Source organism: Protobothrops mucrosquamatus, unplaced genomic scaffold (assembly GCF_001527695.2).
Source record: "Protobothrops mucrosquamatus isolate PMUCROS unplaced genomic scaffold, P.Mucros_1.0 scaffold_6, whole genome shotgun sequence".
In the NCBI taxonomy this organism is placed as follows: Eukaryota; Metazoa; Chordata; class Lepidosauria; order Squamata; family Viperidae; genus Protobothrops; species Protobothrops mucrosquamatus.
The window spans coordinates 145,061-172,113 of NW_015386082.1; the positions used below are offsets into that span (position 1 = coordinate 145,061).

The window sequence follows — 27,053 nt, forward strand, 5'->3', positions numbered from 1 at the left end:
CTAATTTGTTTTCAGATTAATTTGTTTTAACATTTTCCTATTTCTTTTACACATTTGTTCATATTAAACTAGCAAATTATCTGCCATTCAATCCTCAGGGATTCTTAAATAAATAAAATGTTGTAAGGTTCAAGGAGAGGGCTTCAGTTATAAGTGGTTTCCTTTTTAATCTTTTGTGCATTTTCATACAAAATGTTGAAGGTACCATTTATATCTTGGAGTCTTTTAGTTCCAGTCAGCAATTTTAGCTTAAACTGCATAGTGATTTAATATTTATCAGCCATTATTATGGCCAGTTTACCTGAAATAACAAAATAGCGGAAGGTCAAGTGATAGGAGACGATTAGCTCAGAAGTCTCTGGCTGGCTATTTTGAAAATGGAATGCTTATATGAAAGAACTGTCTGGGATTAATCCAGGCATGACCTCTCCCTTCCCCCATTAGTTAATGGTGTAGTTTTGGGGGAGCAATATATTCATAAAAGCATCCTCTAGATGTCACTCAAGCACTGAAGACTACAGAAAAAGTAATCCCAAACTATAAATTTACTGATAACCAGTCAGCATTTTGCCAGTTTTTTTTAAGACTGTTGTGACTTTATAATCTACTGTATATACTATTAAAACTCTTGTGTCTGTTTGATTGTTTGTAATCTTCTATTGGGTGAAATGATGAATCTTAGGGCCACAATTTTTGAATCGATATACTCAGGGCTTTTTTTCTCATAGAATGCCCAGAACGGAGTTCTGGCACCTTTTTTGAATGGAACCTTGTAGGGTAGGCAAGGTGGGTGTATGACGTGTGTGAGTTCCGGCACCTTTTTTATTTTTTTAGAAAAAAAACACTGGATATACTTCAAGTGGGCTGACAGTATGTATCCAAATCCAGGGTCTATAACTTCTATGGCATTGAAACCTGGCAAAATTGTGGCTGTTTCAATGCTGCCAAATTGGTACAGCACTGTGATGCCTACGGTGACTTTCCCTACTAGGAAAGTCAGTGGGGAAGCTGGTAGGAATTCGAAAGTCTCCCATTCCCACTGTGGTGATTCTGTTTGTCTGTTTAATTAAGAACTCTGAAAGGATGATCCAGTTATCAGTGTCAATTAAAGTTAGAAGCTACCTATTAGTTTCAAATCACCTTCCTTCTTTAAATGATAGCAAATTCTGGGTAAAAATATTTTTAGATCAGTCCTGTTTTTATTTTAAATAATGGGAATGTTAATTTGTTTCAAAGAACTGTGACAATCTCTTACATTTTAGATGTTGAATTGTTATATTAAATTATTTATTAAAACTCTGCAGAAAAGATCAACTTTAGATCCCAGTGTTCTCTATTGTGTCAAAAGGAACAATAAAAAAAAGAAAAAGAAGGGAAGCTATTTTATTGGACTGTATCAGTGAAAATGCCCAGCCAGATGGATTATTTTGAATAATTAAACAAAATTTTGGTGAGAACGTTCCAAAACCACTTCTGTATAGTTGCCAAGAAACATGGATGTGGAAACATTTTTGATAGCAACAGGAGTTGAATTTGACCCCCCCAAAAGAACTGCTAATAGCAATTAACAAATATCCCAGCAATGGGCTGGTTATTGTTATATCCAGCTCTACAATAGTTGGATAGAAGAACTTATCAAAACTGGTAAGTTTAGCAGTGGATAAATGGTCACAGTAAATACCGAACATTCTCATATGGTATAATTTATATGTGAATTATTGAAAACAATTGTCCTAAAAAGAGACGGCAATCCCTCCTGATTCATTCACTCCTTAGATTCCTGAAACTCCTTATTCCACCTTGGAACCAGCCAAAATTGCACATGTTGTCAGGTATTTTTAAAACATGCCCACAAAATGCAGCAAAATAAAAACAAAGGGCAGGTAGAGGCAGGTATTGCCATTTTTAGTGCTATCTCATTGGCCAACTAGATAAAATATTGACTATTCTCAAGGAGCAGGTGAAGACATATTTGTTAGCATTGGAAACATGCTTCTTACAGTTGGCATCTGTGTGGAAAGGGCTGTGTTGGAAGTGATAACATGGGTGAAATAATTGGAATGTGACCGACATTGCTTTGAAAAAGACAGGTTACTTATTATCTTCCTTGCAAAACTTGCATGGCCACCTGGAGTTTCTTCAGAAGTAGGTTCCAAATTGTAATTTTTAATATGAAAAAATATATGTCCTGTTGTCCATGCTTTGCCTGTTTTGGGGAAATTTTCTCTCAGTATTCATATCCAAAGCTAAATATGGCACTCAGCTGAGAAAAAGCCATATGTCTTTGCTTTATATGGTTTTGGAAATGCAATTCAAAATATAGTTGTTGGAAAACCATTTCCGTTGCGGTACATATAAGATGAGTTATTTTTTTAAAATTAGTTTTTGTTAGGATAAATGTATAGTACATACCAATTACATATTCATGTTAAAAAAATTGAAAGATATGTCTGGAAAGGCATGCCTCCTCAGAAGAATTTGTATTTTTGTGAATCCCTAAGATAGACTATTAGATTAACTAGTTTAAAAGTTAACTGGCTTTCTTTATTTCAATGAGCAAAATTCATTATCATTTCATGCTTTTATCTTCAGTAGATTTGCATAGAATTTCACTCACCTTAGTTTCATTAGAAAATGTAAATATGTTCTATATTTTATCTAGCTCGCAAAGACAGAAGGAGAGAAGATGTAACATTTCACTAAGTATTTCAGATTTAAATTTTGCTTTCATGATGGCCAAATGTTGAAGATATTAGGATCCTTGAGTACATTTTTATACACAACACCTTATGCAAGTCAGCATGGACCTTTCCAAGAAATAAACATTATTTACAAGAAATAAACATTATTTAGCAGCAAGGACTTTGATTCTGAATTCCTTCTTCAAGGGAACCCTAGACAGTTCAGGGAAGTATATACAAAATTCAGGTGAAAGAATTTCATAAACAGTGACAGAAAGGGGAAATAATTACAGATGCTGTCAAAGTTCGATTTTGATTGGCAGTCATGGAAAATCTGTGCTTAGAACAAGGAAATGCAACATTTTACAAAGGAAATATGTTATGAAACCTTGACCTGCTTGCTTGTTTTTCCCATAGGAAAAGTCGTATCTTACTGCAAAGGGAACAAAATCTATAAAAAAGAAAAAAATGCCAGATTCCTCAGGTTAGATATCTCTTTTTTTCTCTCAAAACTAACACGAGTGGTATTGTTTTTGCAGCTTTGTGCCCTAGACAGGGAGAGTATGATTTGTCAAATGGAAAAAGGGTTTTTCACCTCAGGGCATTCTGGGATAAAGTTTCTTAACCTTGGCTTTTTGCCCATGGGACTTGTGCCAAGTCTCTCTCTAGATCAGCTAGTTGCATTTTTCCAGTGCCAGCATTGCATAATCTCATTCCTCCAACTAGATTAGCCATGTTCCTTACCAGTATTAGAAGCACTGCATCCCCTTGATTGTCTGTTGCCATAACTTGTTTGCCAAAGTTGTGTTGCTCACAGCAAACAGAAGTTTTGATTTGAGTTACAATAAGGCTTGTTCAGTAGAACAAAGGATACAGTTAATTCAGATGACAATATATTATTGTTTTATTTTTTAAAATGGCCAAAAATATCAGGCAAACATCTGAAAATCTGTTCTCCGAATGGAGACGAACAAATTAACTGTATATTAACTGTAGAGTCCATTGGAGGGAGTTGACCAATACATTTAAATAAATAAAATTAAATTAATGAATTCAAGGTTCTGAACCCATATAAAGTTTCCTTTCAGAAGTTTTATAGTTCCAGAATTTTTACAATAGGAAGGATGAAAAGAATACCCTTCTGCCTTCTTTTGGGCTGCATTTCTATGCTACTTAGAAGTGATGCTTTCACACGTGGAAAATGAATGGAAATGTTTTAACAGAAGAGCAATGAATAGCAGTGGTCAGAATCCTTCAACTAGAGGCACCCTTGAGTGACAAGAATATATTCTTTATAATATATTTAGACTCTTAGTGGTTGAACACTTCACTTCAGAAGCTGGAAAGTCCCTAATTTTCAAACGAGAGAAGCAAGTTTCTGCAGTGTGAGTAATTGAATGATGTTACATAAATATTCTTTTCACTGAAATCATTGATTTTTTCTTAGTTCTAGATGGCTCTGATGAGAAGTCAGAATTATATTCTCATACGGAAAAGGTCCATAAACTCAACAAAGAGAATACAGAGAAGGCAAACACTTTTCTTGTTCGGAGAAATTCCCTAAAATCTCTTGATTCTTATGAGTCTAAAGTGTGTGCAGAGAGAAGTAATAGTAACAGTTGGAAAAGTTCTCTTCAGAAGCCCTCAGGAAAGAGCCCAGTGGAGGTGAATGCAAATGAAGCCAATCAAAGTCAGAATAACCCAGATACAGAAGGTGATGCTTTAGGACTTGTGAAGAAGCATGATGGATCTATAGAAAGTCCAGAGAATGTGGGAGAAGATGATAAAAGAAAAGATATTCCCAGGGATGAAAAAGCAGAAGTACCAGAAAAAATATCTCAAAGAAAAAAATCAATAGAAGATCCAGATATCAAGTATGTTTTCAATACCACACTATCTCCCTTTAGATTTATTCATATATTGAACTGCTTATTGTACATACATACATACACACACAGAGACAGAGGCTATCACTTTAGATCGTTAGATTAAAGATAATCGACACACAAGGATAAACACTATATAATATTTAATAGGCAATAAAAACAACAACACTATTTCCAGCATGGGAAGAGAAGATTTAGGGGGATAGACATAGTAACTCTGAAGTATTATCAGATGGACAAAGGCAAAGTTACTCAAAGAGTAACTTATAGAAAGATAAATTTTGGTTCAGAATTAAGAGAAATGTATGGAATTTGGGGATAGTTTGACAAAGGAATTAATTCCTTGGTGTAATTATAGATACACCCTCAATAAAAGCTGTGAAGCAGAAACAGGTTAGCCATCTGACTAGAATGTTCTTATTTTGAATTTCCTGCATTAAACAAGACCTGGACTATTAGGCCTCTATAAACACTTTTTTGTAATGTTGGCCTTCCGGTCTTGGCATTCTGTGTTAAAAAGAACGCAATATCCAACTTTCATTTTTTTCTAATTGGCTTGAACAGATGTTGAATAATTGTTAGTCTAACAGTTGTTGACAATACAAAACTTGTTCAACATGCTGTAGGATATTTGGTCCAAATGTTGGTCTTACATTACTTATAATCCTCTCAAGTCTTGGCTTTTATTGTACAAGGAATTTTTTTATTTTTTTTTTTGCAATCTCATTGGAACCAGAAAGACAAAATTTGCATAAGAAAACTTCCTGTTGGGTGAGGTTAATTTAGAACTTTAGGACAACAAAGAAAACAGTCTTATGGAAATGTTGACATGTTACTAATGAAATTGATAGAAAGATTTAATGTTCCTGTCCATAATGAAATCCAGTAATACCAATAATTTGATAAGTGTTGAATTCTAGAGAAGGGAAGAACTACATACCATACTGTAAGGATCTGGAGGGAAATGGAATGGTTCTGTTCAACCAAAACCATCTTCCTTGAAAATATTCTCTAAGTTAGATGGAATCCATAATACATTGTGCACACATATAATGAGGAACCCAATATATTGTGGAAGCTTGTGAGGCAATGGTAAGAACTTTGCTGCCTAAGGTTTCCAATTTAGCCGGGAGGAGATTTTTCTCATATTCTCACAAGACTTATTCCTGTTCTAACATTCTGCCATTTATATTACCGGTGAAAACGTATACAGTTAGTCCTCAGGTTATGACAGCAATTGAGATTGGGATTGCCATCTCTAAGTGATGTACAGTGTGATGATATATGATCACAACACTTAGCAACCACAATCCTGGCAGCCTTGGTTGCCATTGGATGTGTGAGTCATTAAGCAGGAAACAGAGAGTCTCAGATAAGGAGCCCAGAAGTGCCATAGGGGAGTTGGGGAGACCAGGGCAATGTCTTGGGAGGCCCAGTGTAGGTCACATAAGAGTGCACAAAGTCTGGGGGATAGGAATACAAAATTTATATGCCGCCCAGAGTTGCTTCAACAGTGATATCAGCAGCATATAAATTTAATAAATGAATGAATAAAATGCAGGACGGCCAGGGGATGAATAGTGCAGGATCATGGAAGTGTAGGAGGGCTGGAGGAGGGGAAAATATCAGAGTGAGTTCTGACCTTCCCTGCCAGCTTCCCCATTTTCTTGTGGGAAACCATTGCAGGGGGTTGGATTCGATGACCTCCAAGGTCCCTTCCAACTTTATTATTATTATTATTACTACATGATGTGAGATGCTGCAAGTGTTGTAAGGGCAAGCCAGTTGCCAAGCCTGCAAGGGCTAGTGATAAGTACCACTTGTTCCATGCTCTCATGACTCCAAGCAGTCACTGAACAAGTGGTTGTTAACTGAAGACCACCTGTATACAATTTCCCACATAAATGAGGCATTCTGCTCAGTCATTCGTGTCCTGGTTACCTCTTGTATAGATTGCTGTAATGTGCTCTAAACGGAGCTGCCCTTGAAGAACATTTGAAAGCTTCAGCAGTGCAAATGCAGCAGCATGGGTAATGATGTGCACGGATAGTTCTGCGCATGTTATACCTCTGATCTGCAAACTGCTAGCACTTTGCTTCCAGGTTCAGCTCAAGGTGTTGGATAACCTATACATTCCCACATGATATGAGGCCAGGCTATTTGAGGGACTGACTCTCCCCAATTACACTTACTTGTCCCATCAAGACCAACAGAAGAGGCATGATATGGGTTCCATCTACAAGGAAATGCCATCTGACAGGAGCCAAGAGGGGAGCCTTTATTTCTTCACTACACCCACCATAAGCAACATCTTTTCCCCCCAGAGGTCAGACTGGCTACAACCTTGCTGGCCTTCCCAAAAAGGCCTGAAGACATGGCTTTGCCCATCTGGCCTAGGGATCAGATACTGTAATGGTGGCGCAAAACTCACAAAACTGTTATTGTTAACCTAAATTGACTATTTTCTCCTCTTGATTGTATTGTATAGACTGCAGGATTATTTTTTTTTAGTTCCGGCACTGTTTGTGTTTCAATCTTGTAAGCCACTCAGAATCAAACATGTGAAATGGGCAGCTCCATAAATTGAATAAAATAATAAAATAAAATAAAATAATACATGTATTCATCGATCAACCATGAACTCTAAAAACAAATGCTTCGGATAATTTGGGTTGTTTATATTTCTCTACAATGTTCCAAAGATGACACTGGAATAATTTACGATTTCTCATCTAGGCATAAAGAAAATGAAAAAGCTTTATTTCTTCTGAAAGATGAGCAAACCCTCAGCAGCAAGCGTCGTGTGAATGAGGGAAGTTTCCCCAAAGACATCAACAAAAAGAGCAGAGTGGATGTAGCAAAGGCCAGTGGTGGACTTAAACCAAAAGAAGCAGCTAAGCCAAAAACAACAGAACTTGCCTTACCTGGAAAAACAATCCCATCTAAATCAACAGTTGCCAACAAGAACAAAATGAAGCAAGACGCTTCAAAGGGGGATGCTTTTATAATTGGTACAACTCAGCTTTAAAAATATATAAAATGTATACTAATTGCAAGCAAAATGAATGCATTTGTATTGCATTTTCTACATTGTTCTGTTAACAGAAGAATAACACCTGGATTGCTAGCTTATACCAGTTGAAAATCCCATCTGAAGATTTGAAAGCAAACAAATTTTCGTGCTACCTGTTCTTTTGTCTATCCTTGTCATTAACTTTTTTTATTGGTTTATTTGATTGCCAGTTTCTAAGGTTTGGGCTTTGCTAGACATACAGCAATAGAAGCAAGTTATTTTAATATTAAATTAAATTTTGCTTAAATGTGCCACCAAGTTGTTTCAGCTCCTACTGATAGATTTTCTCCATGACAATTTATACCTAACCTATTCTTGCATGTTTCCCAAAGGTGTACTCTTCGCTACCGAAACTGAATCTATCATCCTTATTGTTTGTCCTCTTCTCTTTCCCTCCATCTTTCCCAGCATTGCAGCCTTTTGCAGAGAGCTGGGCCTTCACATAATGAATCTGAAATAGGATAATTTGAACCTGGTCATTTGTGCCTCGAGTGAGAACTCTGGATTGATTTGCTTGATGAGCCATTGTTTTCTGGTCTTGGCTGTCCGCAGTAGTCTCAGGAGTTTTCTTCAACACCAAAAGTTCAAAAATATCAATATTTCCCCAAACCTGCTTCTTTAAAACCCAGCTTTCATTTCCATTAAGTTTCTCAGTTGTCATGGTTGTAGGTATAGGAACTCATGGCATTTGAATATCTTTTCCAAGACTTTCATGGCTCCTCTATCAAGTGCTCTCTAAAACTCTTTATTAAGTTTCTGCCTGAGATTTTTTATCTTCCTTGACTTTGCTTCTCTTTTCTTGGCAATTTCCACAGTTTGTTCCGAATTCTCCCAGTTTGTTTTCTTCTCTTCCTTTTTTTGCAGTCTCTTTTCACATTCACTGTGAACAATTTCTTCAGGTTCATTCGTAATTCCTCTGGTTCTTTAATCATCGAGGCTCAGTATTTCAGTGTGATTTCTGATATTCTCCTTGAAAACGGTGGGTATATGTACAAGATCCTACTGGCTTTGGGCCAGTCAGTCTCTCTCAGCCCAAACCACCCCACAATATTATTGTTGTGGGGAAAATAGGAAGAGCAGTATTAAGTATGTTTACTACCTTACTTATATAAAGTAATAAAGGGCAAGATAAAAATCTATTAGATAAATAAATAAACTAGCACATGAGCAGTTCATGATTTGTTCCACAGTCAGTGCCTGGCCATGTTTATGATGCTATAATTCAGCTCCTCTGCCTCCTTTTAGCAATCATATTGTCAATTTGATTTCTATATACTTCATCTGGTGATATCCGTTTATAGAGGCATTATTTTTATTGTTTGAACACAGTGTTAGCTAGGAACATTTCGTTGGAGTGGCAGAAACTGATACATCGCTTTCCTGTTTCATTTTGGTTTTCTAAGCCATACCATCCAACTACATTTTCCTTTTTAATATTTCCAGTATTGGCATTCCCGTCGCCAGTCACAAGGAGTGCTTGATTTCAAACTGAAGTTGATTATAAAACTCATCAAGCTCCTATTTTTCTACCTTGGTTAGAGCATAAACTTAAAAGATTGTCATATTAAGGAATTGCCCATGAAGTCTAGTTGATGTTATCATTTATTACATTGTAACAAAGTACAATTCTTACTATGCTCTTCCTAAGTATAAAAGCAAAGCTGTTTTATCTTGTTTTTCAGGTCCTTAAAAATAAAAAGTATGATTTTTCTGACTGAAAGTATCCAATCCATTTTGACTTCCTGGTGCCTAAGATGTCAATTTATAGTTGTTTCACTTCTTTGTTCCCATGTTCGTGCTTCTTGGATACAGTTAAGGTTGACTTTATTAAGCTGAATAGGTAGCTCTCTGTAGCCTACAGCAACATTAAAAGCCTGCATTTCTATCTCACCATTATGTTTTTTAAATTTTCAAACTGTTCCAAAGTTCTTTTAGGACCTACCAAGTCCAAATTTAACCCATGATAGAATTTGTGGAATCCTGTTCCAAGCCAGATCTTGAGATTTCCAGAAAACAATGTATACAAAAATCTTTTGCACAGTCAAAGCAAAAGCTGCCATCCTGCAACAGTGCACAAGGGAAAATAGTGGTTTGACGTTGGTCATTACATTTAACACCTGAACAAAAATGGAAAAGGCACACAAATAATTTTGAGACAGCAGGACAGAATCCGAGAGACTGTGAGTTCTAATCCCACTTTAGGCAGAAACCCAATTTAGGCAGAAATCTTGGGCCAGTCACTCTCTCTCAGCTCTAGGAAGCAGGCAATAGCAAACTACTTCTGAAATCTTGCTAAGAAAACTGCAGGGACATGTCCAGGCAGTTGCCAGCAGACAAAACCTAACTCAAAGGCATGCATACCCACATAACCGTTTGTGTCTCTCATTTCACATTGGATGTGGCATTTTGTGTTTATCATTTACAGATACCATACTATCAACGCCTGCTCCTTTTGATCACAGGATCATCAAAGCAAAAAGAGCTGGGATTGGTAGCTTCTATCACATCTTCAAGAATGAAGTTTTGGGAGGGTAAGTTGAGCCAAAATTATAGTTCATTTGGTGCAGAATCTCTTAAAAGAATCAGACCAACCCCTGGATACTGTCCTAGATTAGTACAGTACAGATCAAGTAGTAGTTTTATTTGGATGAAGCAATACGCTAAGCATCCTGGTCCAGAATAGCAATGGCTTACGTATTTTAAATGGAAGACTGAACAGAAAGTTGAGCTGAGTTATTTTGGTGTCTTCCAGTTCAAGAAGTCCTTGCTATTACCAATCAAACAAATCGATTCACAGTACAAATAAATAGTCTATCATAACCTGTCCTAAAAATGAATGAGTGTTCTAAATTCTACCTCAAAGCATGACACTTTCATGAGAAGGAATGTTGAGAACATCAAAAAGTCTGTTGGTCTTAAAGCTCTATTTTTTCCAATGCCCTGTTTACTGAAGGGACCAGCCAAAAGCCTGGACATTGTCATTTTTCTTGTTTCTCTTCTGGAAATAGGACCAATCATGTTGATCTCCTAAATCAGGGGTCTTCAAACTTGGCCCTTTTATGACTTGTGGACTTCAACTCCCAGAATTCCTCAGCTAGGCACGCTGGCTGAGGAGTTCTGGGAAATGAAGTCCACAAGTCATAAAAGGGCCAAGTTTGAAGACCCCTGTCCTAAATCTTTTATTGTAATCTTTTAACAAGTATATAAGATCAGCCTTGTAGGGTCAGAGCAAGTGATTCTCCTAATCCTAGGACTGTCCTAACTTCAAAAGAAATGAAATGAAAAGTCACCTGAGGCCTGAATTCAATTATGCTTTTTTCTTTTTCTTTCTCTAGTGGACGGTTTGGTCAGGTGCATAAATGTGAAGAAAAAGAGACAGGTCTCAAATTAGCAGCCAAAACTATAAAAGCCAGGAGTGTAAAGGAAAAGGTAAGTGGGCTTTGAATAACACCTTATAGCAGGGGTCTTCAAACTCGGCCCTTTTATGACTCATGGACTTCAACTCCCAGAATTCCTCAGCCAGGCATGCTGGCGGAGGAATTCTGGGATTTGAAGTCCATGAGTCATAAAAGGGTTGAGTTTGAAGACCCCCTGCCTTATAGCAATGTGTGGGCTTTGTTATCTACTGACTTGGCTTCACCTGGACAAACTTTTGCAGATGGACTCATATCTTTTTGTGTGATATAAAGATCTTAGCTATTTGTACGAAGAGCAGCATTTGAAATCTCCACTTCAATTTCTCCCCCCTCCCAACATCAATTTAGGTAATCTGTAAAGCAGAGGCCACAAATTAAGGGTGCATGTTGTAATTTCTTTCACATTATTATTTTAGGAAGAAAATTTTATTCTATTTTCTCAGCTCTTGCAAAGGTTCATTGCAGAGTGCCTCAACATTCTGCTTTGGAATTGAAAGTCAAATATATCGTGTACTTGGGTGGGAAACCACATAGGACTACCATGCTATAAACTAGATTTAAGTAGTAAAAAACAAAAACTTAGCAGCAATGGCAAGCCAGATCTACACTGTTGTCAAGAAAAAAAAACAAATGTCGCCATGAGATTTCTAGGAGTTAATTCAAGTTGAAAGAAACTATCAGAACTTAGATCAGCCCAAATAGTAATTCTCCATTATTCTGGAAACTTAATCCTATTCTTAGGAACTAGGGAATAACAGAAGCCCAAAAGATTGATTATTCTCCTAGATATGTCATCGCATTTTACACAAAAAAGAAATTGCATATGCTCTGAAAATCAGCCTGCTGCAGAACACAGAATCTCTCTCTCTCTCTCCCTCTCCCTTATAATCATCATCATCATCATCACCATCACCATCACCATCATCATCTCTTTAAGCAAGCAAGACCCAGGATTTAACTCTTATACCTTTCTCTCCTACTCTTTAATGCAAAGACCTTAAGATATTTTTTTCTCATCCTTCCACACCTCAACTGCTTTCTCTGATCTTGTTCTGGAACAGCATCAGTGTTCAGCTTGCCAGTTTAACCATTATAGGCAGTTCACCTGATCAACAATATAAAGCAGGTTTCTTTCTGGTTTTTTTTTTTTTAAGAAAAATGCCTTAGTAGTTCAAAGTACTTCTAGCTCAGCAGACAAAGCAGAGGCAATGCCTATCTGAATAGAGACCTAAAGAATGATAGTCATGGCTTCTTCTGAAATGCAGTTGCTCTTGAATTCTTAGAATGGGCAAAGTATAAATTTTGTTGCCATCTGAATATTGGTGGTGCATATTTCCACCAGCTGAGGTTCAGCACTTTGGGATGTCATTGCATTGGAAAAGGGAGCTTTAAGGGTTTAACTAATATATGGAGATAGGAAAATCCATAATACTAAGATTTAAGATTTTTGCTACATTCTCCTCAAGTGTAACAATATTCTTTTTTTTTTCTTTGCAGGATGAAGTGAAAAATGAGATAAATATAATGAATCAATTGACCCACATGAACATCATTCAGCTGTATGATGCTTTTGAATCAAAAAATGATCTTGTCCTTATTATGGAATAGTATGTATCAATTAGATGTTCGTTCTGCTTCTCTTTCTTAACTGTGTCTGCAGCCAAAGCATTTAATGAGATTCTCCTCATTCTCCATTCAGTCAACAGTGTGCTAAACCCAGCAACTGTAGTTATCTTTTATGGGAGTATAGAGAATGTAGACAATATCTATAGTTTACACAGCTATTCAGTTCCAACCTACAGTATATCTTCCACTTTCCTCTGATATACTTAACCTGGAGCAGGTTTATAGAGATTACATAGTGACAGAACAGAAGGTAAGTTTTGGAAAGGAAAAAAAAAATCTACATTCACACTTAGGCAATTTCTTTATTAGAATCAATATTATCCATACTTACTACTTCTGAGTCGCGGTGGTGCAGTGATTAGAATGCAGAACTGCAGGCTACTTCTGCTGATTGCTGGCTGCCAGCAGTTTGGCAGTTTGAGTCTCACCAGCTCAAGGTTGACTCAGCCTTCCATCCTTCTGAGGTCGGTAAAATCAGGACCCAGACTGTTGGGGGCAATATACTGACTCTGTAAACTGCTCACAGAGGGCTGTAAAGCAGTGTGAAGTGGTATATAAGTTTAAGTGCTATTGTCATTGCTGTTCTGTGCAGTATTTACAGATTCGAAATTGGAAACCATGTAGAGGTTGGATCAACTTCTGTTTGAATATGGATGTTTTCAAACACTACAATTTGATTGGGGTGTTTGAATTTTTACATGCAACCTGACAAGGGGAGGGTGACGTTGGAAGTATGAACTAGATTGGCAACATTTTCAGTGAAATGTGCTTAGATATATCAGGGATTCAACTTTTGCATGTAAAGCATGTGCTTTACTACTGAAGTATATTATTCATGCATTAGAGAGTCATACTATTCTTAAACTCTCTCTCTCTCTGCCTGAAGAATACTAAGATAGACCTCACCATTTGGAGAATAAATGCCCTACTTAGATTTCTGCACATCTATGATCTCCAGTAATTGTTTACTCACTGAAAACTGTACATCTAGCTTATCGCAAATCTCTTGACATTCACTCCTTGAAATACTCCACCTTCAATAAAAATAAAGCTGTTGACAGTTTGTTTTGGAATTACGATCAAAAAGTATATTCTACATCAGGTAATAACCAAATCCTGAAAGATTCATTGCAGTTTGTTTGTTTTGTACATAGCCAATTTATGAGAGTCTAGGTCTGCATGTACATAGTCACATGGGAAACAAACATTTCTGACCAGCCTTCCCAATTCCAGTGTTTTCTTATAATCCTAGATAGACATGTGGAGCATGCCAGGTTGGAGAATATTGTTCTTGAATGTGAAATTTTAAGCACACTGAATTACGAATTAAGTCTATCTGTCTCTCTTTTCAGTGTGGAAGGAGGAGAACTGTTTGATCGGATTCTTGATGACAACTCCAACTTGACAGAGATGGAAGCCATCTTATTCATAAAACAAATCTGTGAAGGGATTCAATACATGCATCAAATGTATATTCTCCATTTGGACTTGAAGGTTCTGTGCATTTGTTGTACTTCCTATGCAAAAAAAGTGTATATACTAACTAGACTGAACATCTTAGAATTCAGTATTATGATAGCAGTTGGTGACCCTTTTTGATTTGGAGCACTGAGTGTCATGAATCGACTCAAATTTCAGATAATAAAAGCATATTAGGAGTGGGGATAGAATTTTAGAACTCAGATTGTCCTTTATTCTTAGAACTTGTAGGCAATGGTTAGAACATCTACTCAGGTTGAGGACTATTGTTTTAGCAGTAATCCACCACATTTCAGTGAATTAGAAGAAGGTCCAAGGGTTACAAGAAAGCAATTAAAATGATCCATCCTGCTATAAGATCAGTTGCACTGGTCTCCTGTTTGCTGCGATTGCAGTACACTGTCTTCCAGCATGCCATAGTGTTGAAAAGCAAAGTGAAGTTCAAATGCTAGGCAACTTGAATCTTCTCTCTGTTCTGCAGTATTCCTTCCTTTTCTTGATGTGGTAGCTCTCAGGACAGCTGAAAAGGATAGTTGCTAATACTAAAGCAGTGGTTCTCAACCTTTTTAATGCCGCGACCCCCAGCCGGTTGTAAGTCGAGGACTAAACCGGTCGTAAGTCGAGGACTAAACCGGTCGTAAGTCGAGGACTACCCAACCGGTCGTAAGTCGAGGACTTTCCCTGCCCGGGAGCGGCGCACATGCGTGGTTCCGCCCCCTGCGCCAGCCAAGGCATAGCTGGCAAGTGGCAGAGACGGAGCAGGCCGACCACCAGCTGGCCCAGCTCAAGGGAGGTAAGGCACCCGCCAGAAAAGGGGGAAAAAATGGCGGACAGCCTTGCTTGGCGACCCCCATGAAATGGTCGATCGACCCCAAATGGGGTCGCGACCCATAGGTTGAGAACCGCTGTACTAAAGAAATAACTATTCCTATAGCCTAAATTCTTAAGGCAAGAGATTAAGTGGATGGATAGATGAATCATAGGACAGAATATTTTATTTGGCCATGTGATTAGATCCACAAGGAATCTGTCTCCAGTGCAGAAGCTCTCAGTGTACATGCAAAGCAACAGAGTAATAATAATCATAATAATGATACCAGTAAGAGGGGTAGTAATGAAAATGAGAAGGATAATCATAATACGACAGCCATGCAACATGGGTATTATACTTAGATATAAGGCAGTAGTGTGAGAATTAGGTGTTCAGTAGAGTGATGGCACTGAGGGAATAAACCATCCTGTGTCTAGTTCAGGGGTAGGCAACCTTGGCTATTTTATGACTCGTGGACTTCAACTCCCAGAATTCCTGAGCCAGCATGGCTCAGCTTGGAAACCTCTCCCTTTCCCCTCAGCATGGCTGGCTCAGGAATTCTGGGAGTTGAAATCCACAAGTCATAAAAGAGCCAAGGTTGCCTACCCCTGGTCTAGTTGTTTTGGCATGCAATGCCCTACAGCAGCATCCTGAGGGGAGGAGTTGAAAGAGTTTATGTCCAGGATGTGAGGGGATCTGTAGATATTTTTTCAGCCCTCCTTCTGACCCACACTATATGCAGATTTTCTATGGAAGTCAGGCTGGTTGCAACTGTTTTTTTCCGCAGGCCTAACTATTGGTTGGTATCTGTACTTGTCCTGTTTGATTGCTGTACCAAGCCAGACAGTTATAGAAATACAAATGACAGACTCAATAATTTCTCTGTAGAACTGTATCAACATTTCCTGGGGCAGTCTGAACTTGAACTTCCTGAGTTGATTCAGGAAGAACATTCTTTGTTGTGCCTTTTTAATGATGTTCTAATGAAGCGGTTCTCAACCTATGGGTCGCGACCCCATTTGGGGTCGATCGACCATTTCACGGGGGTCGCCAAGCAAGGCTGTCCGCCATTTTTTTTGTCCATTTTTTCCCCTTTTCCGGCGGGTGCCTTACCTCCCTTGGGCTGGGCCAGCTGGTGGTCGGCCTGCTCCGTCTCTGCCGCTTGCCAGCTACACCTCGGCCAGCGCAGGGGGCGGAACCACGCATGCTTGGCGCTCCCGGGCAGGGAAAGTCCTTGACTTACGACCGGTTGGGTAGTCCTTGACTTACAACCGGTTTAGTCCTTGACTTACGACCGGTTTAGTCCTCGACTTACGACCGGTTTAGTCCTCGACTTATGACCGGTTGGGGGTCGCGGCATTAAAAAGGTTGAGAACCTCTGTTCTAATGACATTTCAAATCCTTGAAGAACTCTGCTGCTGCTGATAGTATCAGACAAAAGTTCTATCAACTTTCTATAAATAATGGGAACTTAAGAGACATACGTTTGATGGTGAGGCCGTCGCAGATGTCAAACCATCTTGAAGAACTCTGCTGCTGCTGATAGTATCAGACAAAAGTTCTATCAACTTTCTATAAATAATGGGAACTTAAGAGACATACGTTTGATGGTGAGGCCGTCGCAGATGTCAAACCATATTCTCCATTGAATCAAGAACTGTCCCTGAAGTTATCTTCCTCTAGGAAGAGCAGCTATTGGGCCTTGGTGCATTCTATATGTTTATTTATTTAGGCATCCAGTGCCTTGGTTGTCTCTAAATCAAAGCCATGTATTTGGCTACTTAGCTTGCTGAATGTGATCCCAAATAATTGAATAACTTGGTGAGAGTGAATGCATATTATGTTACCTGAACGTCACTCTATTTTCAGTTCTATAACACTAAAACCATTAGGAAAAACTCAGTTGCCTGTGGCCAAAATAAAATCTAATTTTTGTTCATGCCAAACCTCTCTGCAAAAACCACCAAGTCTGGATTTAAAGAGGGGCAATATCAATTTTTCCTTTTTGTTGATTCTTATTTCATTGGATAAAGTAGTTTTAATTACTAAATTGCTTAATTGAATACCAATTTGCTACATTATGTAGTTATGTATTTTTATCAGATGTTGGAATATTTATTCTATGAGTGTAACTGAGTGAAAATCAGGTTAAATCTGTATTTTATCTGGTTTGGAGATTCAGCCCAAAATTTATTTTGGAGTATTTCTATGATATAGATGTTCATGACTTATTTTTCTGTAAATATCTGTAAATTTGGGGGGGGGACTGCAAGGGGGGTTATTGTTTGAAGGCTGGCATCACAAAGGAAACTGTTGTCTAGCTAAACTCGTAAGTAACATTTGAAAGTTTGAGTCCAACATTAATTTATGAAGCAGAACCAATGAAACCAGTATTTGAATAATTTAGCTCTTTATCTACAATAGTTCTTTATCGCCTATAATAGCTAATATTGTCTAGCTATTGTTATTGTTTCCCGCCTGGACTATTGCAATGCTCTCTACATGGGGCTCTCCTTGAGGTGCACCCGGAGGCTCCAGCTAGTTCAGAATGCGGCTGCGCGGGGGATTTTGGGGGCCTCTAGATGCTCCCATGTAACACCTCTCCTGCGCGAGCTGCACTGGCTGCCGGTGGCCTTCCGGGTGCGCTTCAAGGTGTTAGTAACAACTTTTAAAGCGCTCCATGGCAATGGACCTAGGTATTTGCAAGACCGNTACCCCCCGACCTACGTACAGTTGCGGACCTGCGCCTTTTTCGCCGAGCCCTGAAGGCCCATCTATTCCGTGCGGCCGGCCTGGCGTAGTTTGATTATGTTTCAGTGGGGGGGGTTTTACGGGTGTGTTTTTAGAACAGGCCTGTTATTTAATTCGATTTTAAAACAAACTATTTATTTATTATCGTGGTTTTTAGTATTGCCTGTTCACCGCCCTGAGTCCCGCAAGGGAGATAGGACGGTATATAAATTTAATAAATAAATAAACAAACAAACAAACAAACAAATAAATAAATAAATAAATAAATAAATAAATAAAGGGGGGTTATTGTTTGAAGGCTGGCATCACAAAGGAAATTGTTGTCTAGCTAAACTCGTAAGTAACATTTGAAAGTTTGAGTCCAACATTAATTTATGAAGCAGAACCAATGAAACCAGTATTTGAATAATTTAGCTCTTTATCTACAATAGTTCTTTATCGCCTATAATAGCTAATATTAGTTAATAACTAATTTCTGCACAGTTCACAAGTTTACCTGGTGTTAATCCGTCAGATATTGGTTTGTTGAAGAATAAACTAAGAAGTTCAATTGCACAGAAAAGTATTAAAGCAATGTTTTCTGAAATACCCCAATATCAGCACACAATGGGCTGCAAATTACAGTCCCTGACTTCCTGAAACCAGCCAAAGTGCTTTCATTTCCTTTTTGAAAGCTCACTAATGAATTCTTTATCTCAAATTTCTGTATTCTGTCAAACAGAAATTCCACCGCAAGGGAATTGCTGCCCTGGTGGAGTGTTCCCAGCCTCAAATACCACATGATTATAGTTTGATTTATCTGCAAAGCCTAACCTGCTATAAAACACCAGCATCCAGATGCGTATGTTTATGCTCTGGTGTATTTTTAACACTGATCCTAGAGCATTTCATTCACCATTTCTCATAAATGTGCACTTTTATTTCTTCTGACAGCCTGAGAATATCTTGTGTGTGAATCGAAAGGCATTTCAAATAAAGATTATTGACTTTGGGCTGGCAAGAAGGTATGTTGTTTTAATCAAATAGTCAGCAGCTCTCATTTTCTCAAATTGAAATCTATTTCAGTTGGATGTCATGTTTTGGGGATAAACAAGGTTTAATAAGAAGGGAAGTGTCTTTAGTCTAATAGAAGAGGGCTGACCTTGGATAACATTGCTCTAGTTTAGATACTGCAGGACTTGGGACCTGAAATCTTGACATAAAAGTTCTGTATGTTTCTTCTGTTATTTTTTTTAAACAACAAAGAATTAGCCAGTGAATTTTGTTCTTAGTGGAGGGGGAAGGAGGCTGGTACAATAAACAGTGACATGTTCTAATGAGGCCAAAATGATGGGTAAAAGTCATCCAAGTGAGCCTTTCATTCTGAAAGCCTTCAGCACTTTCAAATGGCACTTTAATTAACATCATAAGTTAAATCATAAGCCCTTCTCAAGAGGCCATCCTTAGACCCAACAGTATTGGAGAACTTTTGTCCAGTCTCCCACCTTCTCCTTTGAGGGAAGGTTGTTGAGAACATGTCTCGCTCGCAGTTACAAAGAACCCTGGGTGAAGCGAATTTTCTAGACCTTTTCAATCTGGGTTCAGAACAGGGCACAGCACTGAAGCAACATTGGTTTATGACTTATGGGAGGATCAGGATCAGGATGGTGCAATTATTCTGACCCTCCTGGACTTCTCAGCAGCCTTTGGTACTATCAACCAAGGTATCCTTCCCTCCAACTTCCCCCATCAATAAAAACATCTGCTAAATAACCTGATCAAATTCTCCCTCTTAGATACTTGAAATCCTAAAGTAATCCTCCCCACCTTAATACCCCCTGATGGTGACTACTAGGAAAATTAGAATTCCTAGCTAGGAAAATTGTTGAAGTATTATCATGTGCTATAAATGTCATGTTTGCTGCTACTTTTTCCCATGGATTTTTTTTTTCTGTTTTGTTTCTTAGATATCAACCAAGGGAAAAACTTAAGATCAACTTTGGCACTCCAGAATTTCTTGCTCCTGAAGTTGTGAACTATGATTTTGTTTCTTTTCCTACTGATATGTGGAGCATTGGTGTCATGGCCTACATGTTGTAAGTTGAACTAAATTCTAAATATTAGGATTGTGAGTGCTTCCAGATGAAATTTTTATTGTGCGGTCACATAATTTTATTGGGACATGGAATTTTATTGGATGAGGGCAGATAATGATAATGGCAATTTTCTTTATTTATTTTTAAAATTTATTGGTCGCTCATCTTAACACACTGTAACTCTAGGCAGCTTACAATATTAAAAGATAAAACTGTACAAAATCAAATAATATAGGTACAATACTATAAAAAAATCAAGCTAGCTAAAAAGATGGGGACGGAGGGAGTATGATGAGAAGAGAAGGGGGCGGGATCTGTTGTTAATCAATCACCCCCAATGTGAAACCCCTCTGTTGGAGCCCCAAGCCAATTGGAAGAGCCAGGACTTTAAGCCCTTATGGAAAGTATCTAGGGTTGGAGATGACCTTACTCCAGCAGGGAGGGTAAGATGTTCTGAGAACACCTTCCATTATTTCCCATATTAGAGAATCTGTTAAGTAGAAAAGATTGATGGCATAATACTTTGTGACTGATGAGAAAAACACATCTTCCTTTCCCTGTCCTTACCACTTTCTACAGAGGGATAATTGAGAGCATCCTGTCATATTGCATTACAGTCTGGTTTGGAAGCATCACCGCTTCAGATAGGAAGGCGGTGCAGAGAGTGGTGAGGATGGTTGAAAAGATTATTGGCAGTTCCTTCCCTTCCATCCAGGACATAGCATATAAGCGTTGCTTGAGCAGGGTCTGTAAGATTGTCTGGGACACTACACATCCTCTTCACAACCTTGTTACCTTCTGGGAGGAGGCTTCCTTTGTATCCGAAGCAGAACATCCAGATTCAGTCACAGCTTTGTTCCATATAGTATTAACCTTGTGAACTCTAAAGCTTCCTCCTTCCATTATGTATTCAAGTTGGATAGTGGTTAATATTTATATGTTACTTATATGTAAGGGTGTAGGTCTAGACATATGTTGTATATAGTATGTTTAAATGTGTGTTATGTATGTTTACACATTGAGAGCAAGCAACTAAATTTCATTTTTAAAGTGTGCCATTGTGCCCGCAGTAAAAAATGACAATAAAGGTTATCTATCTAATCTATCTATCTATCTAATTCTCATCTGGAATATCCTTAGGTTTCGTTTTGTGTCATGTTCATGAAGTTCCAAAAATCATGGTGAACTTCTTGGACTAACTCAAATATCACAAAACAATATACAAAGATTTTAGCTTATGAAGTTTGATTGTAAAGCGCAGAAGAGAGAGAAAAAATTGGCGATGTTGAAGCCAGAAATCCTAAAATCACAGCCTTCAGCGCTGTGCTGATGACATTACTGTCATCAGCACAGCTGAAAATGCAAAAGACCTGCAGCCTCTAGTAATGAAAGGCAAGGAGCACGGTGAAAATAACGTGACTAAGATTAAATAGAAAGAACAAACTAATGACAGCAGAGACCACACAGGGTTAGAATTGAAATGAAGATACGGTGATAGTTTATGATTTTTTAGCATCTACTATCAACCGTCAAATAAATCAACAATCAAGAAATACACTGCAAACTAGCATTTGATGGAATAGGAATGAAGACATTGGAAAACATATTCAGATGCCATGATATGTCTATACTTACAAACATCATAATCACGCAAGCTATCACATTCCTTGTGACATTTTATAACATGGGTGTCAAACTTGCCGTGTCATGTGACGTGTCGTGACGTATCGTGACTTTTTTCACATTGCCGGAGGTGGGGTGGGCACGGCCTCCGCATGATGCAACCGGCCCAAAGGCCGGCAGTTTGACACCCCTGCTTTATAAGAAGCAAAAAGTTAGAAGTAGAAGCAGTATAGAATTATGCTTTTGAATGTTGGAGAAGATTCCTAAAATCCTGTCACATAGGGAAAGCATGTTGCAGACCCCATCAGTTAAATTATTCTGACTGACAGGGTCCAGGAAGACAACTTTCTCTGCTGTCGCCCCCTCCTTGTGGAATATTCACACACACACACACACACACACACACACACACAAGTGAGGCAGGCCTCCCCCTTTCCTGCCTTCCGAAAAGAAGTTAAAACATGGCTCTGAAGCAGTGGTTCTCAACCTTTTTAATGCCGTGACCCCCAACCGGTCGCAAGTCGAGGACTAAACTGGTCGTAAGTCGAGGACTAAACTGGTCATAAGTCGAGGACTAAACCAGTCATAAGTCGGGGACTACCCAACCGGTCGTAAGTCAAGGACTTTCCCTGCCCGGGAGCGCCGCACATGCGTGGTTCCGCCCCCTGCGCCAGCTGAGGCGTAGCTGGCAAGCGGCAGAGACAGAGCAGGCTGACCACCAGCTGGCCCAGCCCAAGGGAGGTAAGGCACCCGCCGGAAAAGGGGGGAAAAAATGGCGGACAGCCTTGCTTGGTGACCCCCGTGAAATGGTCGATCGACCCCAAATGGGGTCGCGACCCATAGGTTGAGAACCGCTGCTCTGAAGCCTCACGTGGGGAACCCAAAAAGGTACCGCAGCTGTGGGGCTGGTTGGCACTCTAAGAACACTCCCTTCACCTTTTATCTACTTTTCTTAAACAGAGTTCAATCAACCTTGCCTCCTTTTAGATTCTATTCCTTTAAAAAAAATAATTCTTATATGCTTATATTTTTATATTTTAACATTTTTATTGTATACCGTCCAGGGTCCTTCTCTGAGGGAGATGGGCAGTTCAAAAATGTTATGTTATGTTTAATGACCATGGGGTGTTTTTTCCCCTCTTCCTATAGGATTACTGGATTATCTCCTTTTCTGGGTGATGATGATAATGAGACTTTGAATAACATCCTGGCTTGTAGGTGGGACTTTGAAGATGAAGAATTTGAAAATGTGTCTGAAGAAGCCAAAGATTTCATCTCTAAGCTTCTTATCAAAGAAAAATGGTAATTACACACCTATAATGTTTTGCTTTTAATACGTTCTCTGCTCAGTTCCATTGCTACACACTGATACACAAAAATAATAATCATGTTTGACAGAATTACATTACTACTAAAATGTACAAGAAATAAAACAAATTCATGATATGCCAAAAATAAAAACTGCATTTTATTAATAGGTTAGTATAAGGCGCATATTAATAGCTAGATACTAGTTACATAGTATTACTCAGTTATTTTTTTTTAGTAATAATCCTGAAGGCTTGGTGGATAACCATGTTAGTCTTGAAGGTGATTGAATTGGTCCGATAGGAACACCATATAAGCTGCAAAGTTCTAGGGGGGGAAAATCGCACAAATCACTCATTAGGGATGTACAGGTAGTCCTTAACTTACAACCAGTTGCTTAGTGTCCATTTGAAGTTATAACGGCACTGAAAAAAGTGACTTACAACTGATCCTTAGTCTTTCAACTATCGCGGCATTCCCAGAGTCATGGATCAAAATTCAGGCATTTGCCAAGTATTTACAATGGTTACAGCATCCTGGGGTCATGTGATCGCGAGTTGCAATCTTCCCAGCTGACTTCTGACAAGCAAAGTCAATGGGGGAACCCGGATTCACTTAATGACTCTGTGATTCACTTAGCAAAAAAGGTTGTGAAATTAGGCATGTCTCATTTAACAACTGTCTTACTTGGCAATGGAAATTCTGGACCCAAATGGGATTGTATAGGAACTAGAAGATGGGTGAAAATTTGTATGGATGAAAATTAGCCTAGATCAGGGGTCTTCAAACTTGGGCCTTTATGACTTGTGGACTTCAACTCCCAGAATTCCTCAGCCAGGCACCCTGGCTGAGGAATTCTGGGAGTTGAAGTCCACAAGTCATAAAAGGGCCAGGTTTGAAGACCCCTGGCCTAGATGCACACTTTAAATTACATACATATCCTGAAATGAAGACTTGTATGTTTAGTTTTCATTCAGAATGAAATTGGCCAGCTTACTAATGAAGAACTTGAATAATGAACCTGTACTTTTGCCACTTAAGAACACCATTTCTGAAAGTATGTTTTGCTTTTTTTTTAAATTCAAATCTCAAGCTGAAGCTGTCTGTTGCTGCATCAGACCCTCATCTTAAAACACAAACATACAAGCAAATATCAGACTTAAATATTTCTGATATTAAAAGTTCCTGTATACATGTCACCCAATAACCTTGTTCTTTCCTGTTTAGCTGGAGAATTAGTGCAGGTGCAGCTTTAAAACATCCTTGGTTGTCCAGTCAAACACTCCATTGCAAACTGGAAGCTAAGGTCTGTAGATCTGATCAAAATTGTTATTTGCATTTATCTCTTAATCTCTTTGCAGGAAGAAGTGCTTATTCATTAGGCTGATTGTTATAAATTAGTCTCCTATTCATTTCTACTATTTGATGACCAGATTATTGCAGGGGGGGTTGGGGATGGGGGGGACGCTATTGAAGAGATTCATTGTTAGGCTCCCACTAAAATGGTGTTACTATCTTTGGCCATGTAAATCAGTGTTTCTCAACCTTGACAATTTTAAGGCATGTGGACTTCAACTCCCAGAATTCCACAGCCAGCAATGCTGGCTGTGGAATTCTGGGAGTTGAAGTCCACATGCCTTAAAATTGTCAAGGTTGAGAAACACTGAGTAAATTATGATTGTGAGCAATTTCTTGCAAAAGATGTTCATAGGGTACTTGCAGGTACATGCAGGTATGTAATTTGAAATATGAATGCAGATAATGGTCATATGGTCAGATAATCTGGTTAGTTATCTTGCCTGTAACAGAATAACAGAGTTGGGAGGGATCTTGGAGGTCTTCTAGTCCAACCCCCTGCACAAGCAGTAGACCCTTATACAATTTCAGACTTTTTACATACTTCTTAAACTTGCCTGTACTTCTTTAGAAAGGCCATTTGCATGCAAATTCCTTGCCTACCTGATCACTTTTCTTTTTTTTCAAGAGGAAGGACTGAGATAATTGTGCATTTGTAAAATGTCACATCCATCTGATCTCCCGGTTCAAGATATTATTTGTATAGCGGATAGATGCAAATGTATCGATTTCTCGCTATATAAAGATAGCCAGTGCCTCAATAAATACACCCACTCTGTTATAGGATTTGCATTTTCCCCAGCTCAACTGAAAGCAGTAAGAACACACTGGCAATTGCTGTTTGAAACGTATTATTATATGACAGGTCTTGTGATTTATTTTATCTTTCTTGCTCTTGTAGAAGAAGAGCAAATGTTCTTCTCCATCTTAAGCACCTGGGGCTCCATAACATCTCTCAGAACTGAAAGGTTGGTATTAAGTTTATATGTATCTATGTATGTATTACTGGCAAGCACATATTTTGTGGCCACCACGTGGAGGTCATCTCAGATACTCCCACTGCCAGTTATGGCAGCATGGTAAATCTAAGCAATTCCTTCCTGCCATCACAGCGGCCAAAAGAAACATTAGAACTATGTAATGAACAGTTGCAAACTGAATCCACTAACTGCAATTATCTAGCGTCATTTTCCCATGCTCCCGCATGTGCACTGGCTTTCCGTAAATACCAGAAGGACACGGCATTAGATCAGCCATCTCTTGACATTGCTAAATGATTCGTGATGCTAAGGTTAGATTGTTCATATGAACACGTATGTTTACAAACAAGGCTGATGGAACACAAGAAAAGGCACATACTTACAAGAAAAGGCACACGTTTGATTTTGAACAGAGTCACACATACTCTGCATAAGGGGAGGGGGGTGAAATTTGTCCCAAATACTGCCACAAGTTGAATTATATAATATATAAGCATATTACAAATCTGTGGGACTTTTCTGCGCATCATTTTGTTTTTTCGCGTGCCCCTAGCTACTTGTGGGTTGGGCTGGATGTTGAAAAACCTAAGCAGGAAATCCTGCTCAGCAATTTGAGATCTCAGTAGATACTGTCCACCTATTTTCAGGAACACTATGGAAATTTTAAGGTCTCAAATCTTACTGTTCAAGAAAAGTTTAAATTCTTTGGAATCTGCATTATCACAGATCACTTTCTCCTTTTGTATTACCCTGCAACACTGTATATTAAGCCAAATAGTCTCTATGAGTAGTAGCTTGGATTTCTTTTTTTACTTTGAAACAGCAAACTTTTCTAATATTTGTAGTGTAAGCTTTAAAAATAGCCTCACCTCTCTATATATGTGATTGTGATGGGATCTCCCTCACAAAGACTACCCCCAGACTCATAGCTATAATGCCAATCTGTCCATGTCTAAGAATCAGGAGCTTAAATTTGAGTGACTTCCCTAAGAGAACTTTTCCCCTTCCCGTTACCAGAGAGATTCCATTAGCAGTTCTACACTGCCAAGAAGCCTTGGGACCATAACTCCCAGAATTCCCAGCCAGCGTGGTTGATGGACCTCTGGCTGGAAATCCAGGGAACTGCAGTTCCAGTACAGTTGAAGGACAGCAGAGGGGCAAAATGTCTGTTTTTTGAAACAAATGTTTGATAAATTAATACAAAAAAAATATATTCTTTTAAAGCACCTCGGAACTAGTTCAAAGGCACAGTTCTGCCAAGGCTGTGAATTCCCATTTTTTCAGAACTGCTTATTGTTTTTAAATACCTTGAATATTAACTATGAGACAGGGGGGGGGGGAAAGAAGACAAGCCACTTTTCATTCAGAGGCTAATTCTGAACAGGCCATGCGGTAATATGAGTCCGCCTTGTGGAACTACAAATGTAATTGAATGGTTTGTCATTCAAGTATTTCTTTGTAAAGACGCCTCTGCAGAGTTTCAAGGCTCCTCGTTCACAGTGGGTTCCTGTAAGTTGCACTGCATGTTTCTATGTCTAAGCCACTGAAACCACATTGTTCCTAACCGCTTCAGACATGTATTGAGTCAAATTTGTGGGAAGAACCATGATTGCTTGATCCAGACAGGAATAAGGCAAAGAATTCTTATTTTTACCGGACCTTGATCTTTGGTGCTGCTTGAATGGAACTAACTGAAATGAAGAAGAATCCATGATTTATCTAAGTCCTGCCAGATGCTGTAGCTGAAGTAGAAAGTGGTTGGCGGGACTTTCCTTCTTAGCTGTTGTTGAGGATTGCTATGTTGTTGACTTTTTTCCCTTCCTATTGCCCTCCTATTTGGACACTATGCCATATTTTCTTTGGGGTATATGGGAATCATGGGTCTAGGTTCCTGCAGAGAGAATCATCTTTGCAAATCCATATTGGGGTTGGAGAGCTGTGACAATAGTCTCTAGCCATACAGTGCTGTTTTGTGTAAATGCAACTTA

At 38.7% G+C, this 27,053-nt stretch overlaps 1 protein-coding gene across 1 annotated transcript in view; it reads left to right on the forward strand.

The window, feature by feature from the left end:
- MYLK4 (myosin light chain kinase family member 4) overlaps window positions 1-25,043 on the forward strand; it is a 36,415-nt gene extending 11,372 nt beyond the window's left edge. Inside the window, exons 3-14 of the mRNA XM_029283590.1 lie at window positions 3,099-3,165; window positions 4,135-4,555; window positions 7,304-7,590; window positions 10,078-10,171; window positions 10,976-11,069; window positions 12,554-12,663; window positions 14,035-14,176; window positions 18,657-18,727; window positions 19,670-19,798; window positions 22,571-22,723; window positions 23,957-24,035; window positions 24,987-25,043. Coding sequence (XP_029139423.1) covers window positions 3,099-3,165; window positions 4,135-4,555; window positions 7,304-7,590; window positions 10,078-10,171; window positions 10,976-11,069; window positions 12,554-12,663; window positions 14,035-14,176; window positions 18,657-18,727; window positions 19,670-19,798; window positions 22,571-22,723; window positions 23,957-24,035; window positions 24,987-25,016 — 1,677 coding nt within the window. The 3' untranslated portion in view covers window positions 25,017-25,043. The remainder of the gene's footprint in view (window positions 1-3,098; window positions 3,166-4,134; window positions 4,556-7,303; window positions 7,591-10,077; window positions 10,172-10,975; window positions 11,070-12,553; window positions 12,664-14,034; window positions 14,177-18,656; window positions 18,728-19,669; window positions 19,799-22,570; window positions 22,724-23,956; window positions 24,036-24,986) is intronic.
- The last annotated feature ends 2,010 nt before the right edge of the window (window positions 25,044-27,053 follow it).